At 43.9% G+C, this 11,328-nt stretch overlaps 1 protein-coding gene across 1 annotated transcript; it reads left to right on the top strand.

The window, feature by feature from the left end:
• The first annotated feature begins 1,500 nt into the window (after positions 1-1,500).
• Positions 1,501-10,929, top strand: LOC129518600 (nuclear RNA export factor 2-like). The gene is made up of 20 exons (XM_055338779.1): positions 1,501-1,550; positions 1,778-1,931; positions 2,233-2,316; positions 2,430-2,534; positions 2,647-2,727; positions 2,844-2,913; positions 3,065-3,153; positions 3,275-3,382; positions 3,562-3,671; positions 5,441-5,477; positions 5,870-5,938; positions 6,021-6,076; positions 6,213-6,320; positions 6,441-6,499; positions 6,610-6,725; positions 6,817-6,859; positions 7,429-7,501; positions 8,039-8,221; positions 10,618-10,678; positions 10,818-10,929. The coding sequence occupies exons 1-20, from the start codon at positions 1,516-1,518 to the stop codon at positions 10,860-10,862; spliced, it is 1,686 nt and encodes a 561-aa protein (XP_055194754.1). The 5' UTR covers positions 1,501-1,515; the 3' UTR covers positions 10,863-10,929.
• Positions 10,930-11,328: the final 399 nt, after the last annotated feature.

Raw genomic sequence — 11,328 nt, 5'->3', positions numbered from 1 at the left:
GTACCCAAAGTCCAGTGGGCAATCATGGCTGTAGTATCTGGGACCAACATGATCTGAACTCTAGCCCTCTGTCCAAGAGACTCATCACTTCATGCTGTTCCCCTATATGATCTATCTTTTCTTAGGCTATGTGTAAACTGTTTCTCTGATGTTCAGCTTGAAAATGAGGTAACAGAGACAGAAAAGTTATACATGGAAAGAAAGGAACGCTTCTAGAATGATGCATATTGCCAGGATGAATTTGGTTCCTCATAGGCTTTTTTCCATTTGTGTTTCATTCTCTTCCCAGTGATCACCCTCATCTTTCTGGCCCATACATCTATCCCTTGGCCTTTTTCCTCTGTATGTCAGGTACCCATGCTCCTTCTTCCCCATCTATCCTTGATTCTAGAGACAATAATTTCTACCCCTCTTCTGTCAATATCAGCCACTGGTCTTTCTGTCAAAGAGCCTATAAAAAGCACAGTGATATAATTATATGTATATATTTCAGCATAGAATAATTTTATGTTAAATTTTAAAAGTGAAATGTGTGGGTCAAAGCATAAGAATAACTTCTGAATGGTCAAGCATACTGTAGGAAATTAGACTCTACTGCACTGCTAGTGGAGAAGTATATTATTGGTGTAAATATCCTTAGGAAATAGTCTCCTATATGTGCTTCTTCTGGGAAGCTGTACAGCATGGACTCAAATCTTGGAATTGTCCTAAATCCCAAGCTATGCTCCACTGGATAATTTGGCTTTAATTAGAAATACACTGTATAGAGAATTCTAATACTTTAAATGTGAAAATCAATTCAAATATTAAAATGCCAAAATGTAAAAAAAAAATACAGGGCATTTAAAAAAACAAGAAGCAAAAATTAGATATACATATATAGTACATAATACATGAAAAAAAATGTACATTAGGGTCCACTTTTGTATGACAATGCACTTTCCAACGTGATTTGAAACACATGTATCTGTAATATAATTATACAAATGTAAAACAGATAAGATTAACATACGCACATGCAGATGCTCATGCACACACTTTTACTTTCCTCTGAGACAGGTACACACACACATCTCTCTCTCTCTCTCTCTTTTAATAAATCATGCTTCATTCTTTAAAAGGTTCAGTACAGTTTCTTCTTCCTCTGCCTCCTCCCCTGTGATTCCTCCCTGATAGTGCCGTCTATCAAATAAGGGTGTTTTATATGGGCAGGCAGAGGAGTTTCCTTTCTGAGATTTGTGGGATTGGACCCTGAGGGCAGGTTGACACCCTGTTTGCCCTACTGTGTTGTTAGCATAAGACATGGTACATGCTAAGTGGACCACTGATAATGTCTTCAAACTTGTATTTTTGTTCCCCTTTTGAGAATACAATGATGGTGGTAGCTCACCTCAAGGAAGAAAGAAAGTTTGGAGTTCTTTCCAAGGTAATTTTGACAAGAGGAACTCTCATTATGAACGTGGTGGATATGAGCCGCAGCCTTCACACCTCCAGGAGGATAATGAAAATGTGTCGATGGGGGATGTCCAGGAGGACCCCCAAGTAAGACAGTAAGTGAACAGGCAGCCTGGTTTGCATGTAGCAGCCCCTGGGACTCTGCAACTCTTTTGCTCTCCCTGGTCTTCGTTTTCTCCTTTCACTGGAAAACTGAAGAATGCTAGAAGTGGAATAATGGTTAAACAATCTTAATTGTAGTTCTGGTGACAGAGTAGTGAGGATGTATGGAAGAAGACTTACATTTATGGCCACCCTTCTCCTCTCCAATTCCCCTCCACAGCACTCCTTATAACACCCAACGCAATAAGAGGAGAGTGAAATGGCATAATGAAGGCCATATCCATATTACTGTGTGGAGAGATAGAAAAAATCTGAAGAGAGAAGTGGAAGAGAACACACAAGATGGAATCTCAGGGAGCTGGTTCAAGATCACCGTGAGTGTCTTGGCAAGGTCTGAATATTAGATAGACTATCATGGACCTTATTAAAAAGGAAGACCACATTATACAACCTTATGGCAATATTTGGAGGAGAGATTTCCAATGGAAATTTCTCTCCATTGGAGGGTTTAGGAAACCCACATTTGGCAGAAAAATAAGAAATAATGCCATTGCTTCTTTCTTTAGAAGCTCTGTACAGCTCATTAGAAGGTCAGACAAGGATGCTGTTGGGTTTGTTTTCCAGCTTTAATTCCATGTGTGTTTCTTTACCCCCATCCCTTCTTTTAACCTTTAGATTCCCTATGGGAAAAAGTACGACAAGGCATGGCTAATGAATTCAATTCAGAGACACTGCAGTGTCCCCTTTGTTCCAGTGGATGTAAGAGGATGGTGAAGCCAGATGAGTGGGCACAGGGAAGTGGTGGGCAGGGGGAGCCCACCGAGTAGAATGACTCTATGCTCTAAAATTATCATTGCCTCCCCTTCCTGTAGTTCCACTACATTAAAAACCAGGCCCGGTTCTTTGTCCAGGATGTTTGCACTGCCTCTGCATTGAAGGATGTGAGCTACAAGATTTTTGACGAGGAGAACCGGAAGGTATGTGTTTAGAGTATTACCTCTACCTAGTCCTGTGGCAGAAGGACAGAGCAGGGGCTGGACATCTTTGGAATGAAATTCTTGGTGCTTAACCCATCTCTCCTTCCTGCAGATATCTATCTTTGTCAATCCCTCAAGTGTACCCTACTCTGTGCGGTACAAGTTGGAGCCAGAAGAAATGGAACAGCTAAAGGTAATGCAGACTCAAGGCCCATTGTGTGCACACACTCAGATGCACCTCTTCTTCCTCCAGCCCCCAATTTTCCTATCCACATCAGAGTCTTCCAGTGGCTCTAACTCTCTCTGCAGCTGACCATGAACAAACGCTATGATGTCTCCCAGCAAGCTCTTGATCTCCAGAGTCTCCGCTTTGACCCAGGTATACTTACTTGATGGTAGTAATTCTAGGGCGGGTTAGACCATAGGTATCTACCTGGGAGGGAGACTGGGAGATGGTAATGTGGAGAGGGGCTGGTGCTGGCTCTGGACCACTCTCAGCCTTTTGATTGCCTCCTCTTTACTTCCTGAAGATTTGGTGGGCCATGATATTGATATAATCCTGAATCGAAGAAACTGCATGGCTGCCACCCTACAGATCATTGAAGAGAATTTCCCTGAGGTGAGGCCTTAGACCCAGTGCTGTTATTAACGTTAGGGGGTGGAACTCATGGGGTGGAGAACAGATTTGTCTCTGAGGCCCTAGATAGTAACTGTCTCTCTAACTCCTCTTTTACCAACAGCTATTGTCTTTGAACTTGAGCAACAACAAATTGTATGGGCTGGATGGCCTGTCTGACATTATAGAAAAGGCCCCCAGAGTCAAGATTCTGAACCTCTCCAAAAATGAGGTGGGAAGAGGAAACTAGATCAAAGTTGGGGTTCATAGTGGGTGGTAGTGCTCATCAGAGCAATGACAGGAGGCAAGAGAAGGTACCTGTGTGGAAAGGTGAAGGCTAGGGGTGCAGGGGCCCTCGTGTGTCTCTCTTTCCCTTGGACTCCTTTCCAGTTTCCTCCTCATATTTCTCAGCTGAACTTGGTGTGGGAGTTAAACAAGATGAAAGGGCTGAATCTTGAAGAGCTTTGGCTAGAAGGAAACCCCTTGTGTGACACCTTTCCAGACAAGCCCACCTACATAAGGTCAGTGTGAACCCCTGTCACCCTTCCTGGGAACCTTTGGCCCTGGGAACTTGAACTGCCTGAGAATGCATATATGCAGGAAGGTGCAACCCTGGTCCTCTGGAAGGACCATAGGCCCCACCTTCTCCTTTCTTTGTGCCCCTCACCTGTAAGGAGTTTCCTTCCTCTGACCTGCTCACCTGTTCTGGTCTGGGGTCTATTTCCATCTCTCTGTGTTCAGTGTTCTTTTTTAAAAAAATGTAAAAAAATTTTTTATTTAAATTCAATTTAGTTAACATATAGTATATTATTATTTTCAGAGGTAGAATTTAGTGCTTCATCGGTTGCATATAACACTGAAGCTTATTAGTATACCAAGTGCACTCCTTATGCATTCAGTGTTCTTTAGAATACCCTCCAAGAGTGTGCTCCAGGAAACAGGGCTCCTCTTCCTCACCAGGACTAGGAATGACTACCCTAGAGCCACAAGCTGGTGCCCTGGACTGAGAAGGGTCCTCCAGCCCAAAGCCTAATGCTGAGACAGGTCTTCCTACTCCCTGCTGAGATGGGGCTTCCCTTCCTTTTTCTGAGAGGCGACCTCCTTCCCTTACTCCAAAAGAGTTCCCCACTCTAATCTCAAGCTGCCATAGTGGTTTTCCTGCCCCATGCTGAAGGCCGAGGCTATGAATGGCTGCCATCATGGCATCCATTCCTTGGACCCAGGAGCTGAGCCCTCCTAGGGAGAAACCAGGGATCCTTGAGTAAACGAGACAGAAGCAGGTGGCTGCCAATAAGCAGAGGGCTTTCCAAGGCAATGATGGAAGGCAAAGAGCAGAAGTACTTGAGGAGACAGAAGGACAGGCTTCTTAGGGCACATCCTTGTCATCTCCCTCCACACATCATATCATCCCAACTGGTCCTTCAGAGAAGTTCTGTGTAGCCCAGGACAGATATGATTCCTCAGGAGTAGAAACCAACTGAAACAGGCACAGGTGCGCAGAGGCCATCAGGAGGGCAGGTAGTGATCATGTGAGGAGGCCAAAGACCCTCAGACACATGATGACCTGGAGCTTGACCTTCTACTTCTGGGGATGGTCTCATGCCCAGCTTAGTCTGAGGTCACACAGGTGACAAAGTTTCAACCAGCATCTAATGGACCCCCAGCCCAACATCTGTATGTTTTTCATTCCCACCTCTGGAGCTAGGGCCAGCCAGGGCAGATGAAGGAAAGGGTTGCAGCTGTGGAGCCATTTCCACCACTTCTCTTTTCTACTTGATCCCTACCACCATGGTTGAGCTTCTTTCCCTTCCCTTTGCTTTGCTTTCTCTTCCTTCTTTATCTCTAGTTCCCCTATGTCTCTACTACCTCTCCCCTCCTACCTGCAACCCCTCTTCTGTCTTCATCCCCCTCTCTCTCCTTCCCTGCCTCCTTGGCCTTGCCTCACTCACCTCCCTGCCCCAGCATCCTGGACCTTTCATGTCAAGAGTGATGTCGTGCCCATGAAGAATGCTGGATCCCTAGTGAGGTAGCAGAGCCCTGGACTCCCACTCTATTCCCTTTCCTCTTTGGAGTCCTAGATAGGGATCTGGAGGAATGAAGGGAGGTAGGGAGGGGACAACAGCCCTGGTGCCTAGGCTCCAAGTGTTGTTTCTTGTGGCACTAAAGAAGGGACTAAGGGCAGTCAGGTGGGAGCTACCCAGTGGAAAGAGAGGGAGGGGAGGGAGGGAAAGGGAGGGAGGAAGGTTTCCGGACCTATCAGTCATTTCTTTCTATTTTGGGTTTTGGACAGTGCCATCAGGGATTGTTTTCCCAAGCTGTTACGCCTGGTAAGTGCCTACATTCATCATTGTCTCTTACTAACATTGATCACCTTCACACCTGCCCTGTAGCCCTTTGGGTATTGCCTAGATTACACGCTTGTGTAATTATCTATTTTAGGGGACCAGGACTCCTGAAAAAGACATGAATATGTGATCTGGAAAAATTCCAACACATGCATACACAAATGCACACATACACAAGCAAGAGTTGCATATAATAGTAAAGACTTGATGTCTTGACATGATGAAGACACCCACTGTAATCTTATTCATATAATTTCCAATGCTCTTTCATAACTGACCTCTGACCCTCACTCTCTCATGAACTCCTCTTTTCCCCTGATCATCCATGACCACCTCCTTAGTCTCCACTGCTGACTTTTTCTTCTTTTCTCCAGGATGGCCAGGACTTAACCCCACCAGATATCATTGATACTGACATGCCATATTCAATACAGCCCTCCAAGGTGAGGGAAAATGATCAAACATTTGGGGCTTTACAAGGGAGGCTTTATCAGCCACATAGTCTCAAATGTCTTTTGATTCCAGGAAAGCTACAAAGGATCTGAGGAACTGAAAAATCTAGTCTTGCAATTCCTGCAGCAGTAAGTACTCCTGGGAATCTGGGGAAGGGGATGGCTAGGATGAGCAAGGCTATCCAAGCTCAGGACTGCTGATTGGATCTTGAAATCCCATTTGGGGTCTAGACCACAATAGACTGTCCTCATTACTCCACCACAGGTACTACTTGATCTATGACTCTGGAAACCGTCAGGGTCTCCTCGGTGCCTACCATGATGAGGCCTGCTTCTCCCTGGCCATTCCCTTCAACCCCAAAGACCCAGTGCCGTGAGTAGCATAGCTCACACTCTGCTCCTGGGGCCTTTGTCTCCCCAGGGGACACAGGGAAGCTCCTGGAAGCACCAACACTGGCCAGACATCCACCTTCTGTTTCTCTTTCTCTCCTAGAAGCAACTTGTGCGAGTACTTCAAGGAAAACAGGAATATGAAGAATCTCAAGGACTTCTGTGCGTGTGTGATGGGGAAGATTGAGCAGGGAAAGGGAGGTGAAGGGATAATTATAGGGCCCAGGGTGTGGCCACCCCTAACCTTTGCTTGGTTTTCCTTCCCCTAATAGCCCTATGTGTTCAGCTGCTGAAGCACACAAAATATGACATCCTGTGCTCCCTCTATATGCTTCCCAAAACACAGCATGACCTCAGCTCCTTCATGGTGGACATGTGGTTCCAGACGGTGAGCACCTGCTTCCTCCCAAGGGCAGCCCCAGAAAGCCACAGGAGGGTAGGACATGTCAGTAACTTAGCCCCGGGCTCTTCCCTTTCAGGAGAAGATGCTCTGCTTCTCTGTCAGTGGGGTGTTCAAGGAAGGTAAGTGTGCATAGAGCACCTCCCCAGATGCCCCACTGCTCCATCGCCACTGGCTGGGGCTCCCTCTCAGAACTCTCCCAGCTTCCTTCATCCCTTTCCTCATTTTCTTATTCCCTCTGAGTTTTCTTTCCTCCACTCTGCTCTAAAACCATCCTGGTTTGACCTGGATCTATGCCTGTCTGTCCCACACAGCTTGGATATTAGGGACACAATCTGTGGAGTTTGATAGCTGCCATCCCTAATCCTTACTCTGAGAACTACTTGGGGTGATTACTTAACCTCTAAATTTCTTCATTTACAAAATGGAGGTAATAATGCCCACCTTTCAGACATCTGTGAAGAATGAATAAAACGAATGTGTGAAATGGTTGCCATAGCACATAGTAGAGGCCCTGTCACTTGGGAGCAGATTGCTCCTAGTCTTGCCATCCCCATACCAGACACCCTGACTCCCATTGGACAATTGTCCCCTTCAGCATGATTATAAACTCAGACTCTAAATGGGGAACATGGTGTGGGCATGTAAAGCATGTGTGATTCTAAGGGGATACTGTTGTTTGTTGTTGAAGTGGAAGGAAAGTCTCAGGGTTCCGTTCGTGCCTTCACCCGGACCTTCATCGCTACCCCTGTCAGTGATTCCACGTAAGTTCTACATTGTAGGTAGTAATGCTCATCTCAGCCTGAGCTCAGGGGTGTGGGAGTGTGGTATTTTAGACATCTTGGTTTTCTCAGTGTTCTGAAAAGCCAACAGGAGAAGTCTAGTCTGGTGGTTAACAGCATGGGTTCTGGAGTTAGAGCACTGTGTTCACTTCCTGATCCCAGCACTCACTAGGTGTGTGTCATCTTGGTTAAGTCACATGACCTCTCTGTGACTCATTTTCTTCCTTGGAAAATGGGGATTAGACTGTCCATCCCATTGGGCTTTTATAAGGAATAAATGTGAGTGTAAAATCTTTCCTGGGTTGCAGATTAAGTATACATCTAGTGAGGCTAGTAGGTAGTTCCTGCAAACGCAGACTCTGTGGGAGGGGTGGAAGTACCAGCCTAGGAATCTGGGGGGCAAGCATAGTAGGGGTATGGAAGGAATCTCATTGCCGAGTGGCAGTGAGACCAGGATCATGGTTGAGGACTTAGAGCTGTATATCCATTCACTTGTCTGAGGGCCCACTTTCCCTCCAGTCTGTGCATCGTGAATGATGAGCTGTTTGTGAGAGATGCCACCCCCGAGGAGACTCAGAGTGTGTTTTCCAAACAAGAGCCTACACTGACCTCCAGCTCCATGGTCACCCTCTCCCAAGAGCAGCAGGAAATGGTACAGGCTTTCTCCACTCAATCTGGGATGAAACTCGAGTGGTCTCAGAAGTAAGTGTTGGGTGTGCATGGGGAAAAGGTGAATTGGGACAGTGATGTGGGTGGAGGAGGGTGAATCAAAGAAACTCACAGGGAACTTGGAAAAATAGCACTTAGGATAGTTTACTTTCAAAAAAAAAGGTGGGCCCATGGAAAATATATCATAGTATATATATGTGAAGTATTTTAAAAATAGTACAATGCTCAATAACATTGTCTTATATATAGAAAATCTGAAAGAACCCACCAAAACAACCACTAGAACTAATAAACTCAGTAGGATTATGGGATAAAAGACCAATATACAAAACCCATTTGTGTTTCTATGTACTTGAAATGAACAGTACAAAAATAAGATTAAGAAAATAAACCTGCTTACAATAGCATCAGAGTACTAAAATATTTGGAAACAAATGTAACAAAATCACAAATCTTATACCCTGAAATCCATAAAACTGTTGAAAAAAAATTTTTTAATGGAACTATGTTCCATTTCTATTAGTTGGAATATTGCTAAATAGCTTAATATTCTTAGGTGGCAGTAATACCTAGAGCAATCTACAGATTCAAAATCCATGTAACAGTGCTTCTCTGCAAAAATTGACAAGGTTATCCTAAACTTCATATGAAAGTGGGCCAAAACAAGCTTGAAAGAAAAGAACAAAGTTAGAGGTCTCACACTTCCTAATTTCAAAACTTGCTACCAAGGTACAGTAATCAGAACTATGCGATGCTGGCATATGGACAGCTCATGAATCAATGGAGTGGAAATGAGAGTCCACAAATAAACCCTCACATTTACAGTCAATTGATTGTCAATAAAAGTACTGAAAAAAATCCGTTGGAAAAAAATAGTATTTTCAGCAAATGGTTCTGGGACAACTGGATATCCACATGCAAAACAATCAGTTTTGACCCCTGATTCATATCGTGTACAAACATAGACTATAACGGGTCAAAGATCTAAAGGTAAGAGCTAAAACTATAAAAATCATGAAGGAAAACATCGGTGTAATTCTTCATTAATTAGGCAAGCGATTCTTATATATGACACCAAAAGCACAAGCAACCAAAGGAAAAAAATAGAGAAATTGGGCTTCATCAGAATTAAAAGCTGTTGTGCACCAATGGACACTATCAGAAGAGTAAAAAATCCCACCAAAGGAATGGGAGAAAATATTTGCAAATCACATATCTGACAGGAATATATGAAGAACTCTTGCAGCTCAGCAGTAAAAGGGCAAACAACCCAATTTAAAACATGGAGAAAGGGCCTGAATAGACATTTATCCAAAGAAGGTATACAAGAGGCCAACAAGCACATGAAAAACTTCTTAGCACCATTAGTCACTAAGGATTTAATGCAGATTAAAACCACACAGTGAGTTACTGCTACACACCACTAGGCTGGCTTTAATCAATAAAATGAATGATAACAAGTGTTGGTGCAGATGTGGAACAACTGGAGTTCTCATGTATTATTGTTGAGAATATAAAATGGAGCAGGTGTTGGGGAAAACATTTTGGCAGCTCCCCAAAACGTTAAACATGGAGTTACCATATGACCCAGTCATTCCACACCCAAGTATCTACCAGGAGGAATGAAAACATATGTTCAGTCTAAGACGTGTACAGGAACGTTCATAGCAGCATTATTTGTAATATCCCAAAAGTGGAAACAACCCAAATGTCCTTTAGCTGATGAATGGATAAACAAATCTGGTACGTCCACATGGTAGAACATTATTCAGTCCTAAAAAAAAGAATACAGTGCTGATATATGCCATGACATGGATGAACCTTGAAAACGTTATGCTAACTGAAAGAAGCCAGCCCCTAAAGGTCACATGTTGTATGATTCCATTTATATGAAATGCCCAGCATAGTCAAATCCACAGGGACCAAAAGCAAATTAGTGGTTTCTAGGGTCTGGGGAAAGAGGAGGAATAGGGAGTCATTGCTAATGTTTAAGGAGTTTCTTTGTAAGGTGATAAAATTATTTGGGAATTAGATAATGGTGATGGTTGCACAATTTTATGACTAAGAAAACACTGACTTGTACACTTTAAAATGTTATGTGCATAAAAAATAATAAAATAAGTTATGTGTACTATATCTCAAAAAATGATTGGAAACTTGTACTTTTTAAATTTTCTTGAATTTCTTTATCAAAATATATTAAGTTCCCTTGTTCTTTTGGAGAGCTCTATTTTTCTGTTTTGAATTCTAGTGGGCATAAATTCTAGTGGGCCAGTGATAGACATTTTCACTAGTTCTTTCTTCATCATTACACATAATGTTCATACTGGTACATGCACCCCGGCAAAAGAGTGGCACAGATTTAGCATTGCAAGGTCAGCGTGTCTGTACTGTGGTACTAATGGAGATCACCTGTTCTCCCATTCCAGGTGCCTACAGGAAAATGAGTGGAACTACACCAGAGCTGGTCAGATCTTCACTGTGTTCAAGGTGAGGTCTGGGAATCATTAAGCAGGTTACAGATGGGTGCTTCTGGGCCTTCCGGAAGGCAAAGAAGGTGGAGGCTGGGTGGCCTGGGGATGAAACTCTGGATTCTGGCTCTTCTGATGTCTCAAATCCTTCCCTCCAGAACGAGAGCAAGATCCCAGAGGAGGCCTTCAAACAAGTCACCTAAAAGAAGCCTTGGATATCCACGTCATCGTTTCTCTTTTCTCCAGCCTATGCCCATGCCCATGACTGGGAAAAGAGGCCTGACTGACCAAGAAGCCAAAGTTACGTTCCAGGCCAGGTGACATACCACCAGGAGGATCAGTTGTTCCATGTATTTTCCCCACTCATATGATTGCTGTTTAGTTTCATAATAAAGAATGATGCTGCACGTTGTATGTTGAGTGTCCTGGATCTCTCTTCCTCTGTCCCAACATGACCTAATGAGTCCAAGACTGAAAGACCCTGCCCTCTCCCCCACATTATTCACCCTGGCAGTCCCTGGCAGGTGCTAATTCCATAGGTAGTGTGTCAAAAAATTCTGATGAGAAAGGACACACGCTGCTTCCAGGGATTAGCCTTGGGAAACAGTGTCACTCAGTCAGATGCTCTACCTGGAGGCCTGCAGAAGCAGGCATGTGACCTAAAACAAC

Source organism: Nyctereutes procyonoides, unplaced genomic scaffold (genome assembly GCF_905146905.1).
Source record: "Nyctereutes procyonoides isolate TBG_1078 unplaced genomic scaffold, NYPRO_anot_genome, whole genome shotgun sequence".
NCBI lineage: Eukaryota > Metazoa > Chordata > Mammalia > Carnivora > Canidae > Nyctereutes > Nyctereutes procyonoides.
The sequence above is the reverse complement of the archived record's forward strand: the minus strand, read 5'-3'. Positions and strand labels throughout refer to the sequence as shown.

Coding starts and splice junctions, on each gene's coding strand:
- LOC129518600 (XM_055338779.1), top strand. CDS start 1,516: ATGGGGGATGTCCAGGAGGACCCCCAAGTAAGACA. Junction 1,932..2,232: donor GGAGCTGGTTCAAGATCACC/GTGAGTGTCTTG, acceptor TTTAACCTTTAG/ATTCCCTATGGGAAAAAGTA. Junction 8,222..10,617: donor AAACTCGAGTGGTCTCAGAA/GTAAGTGTTGGG, acceptor CTCCCATTCCAG/GTGCCTACAGGAAAATGAGT.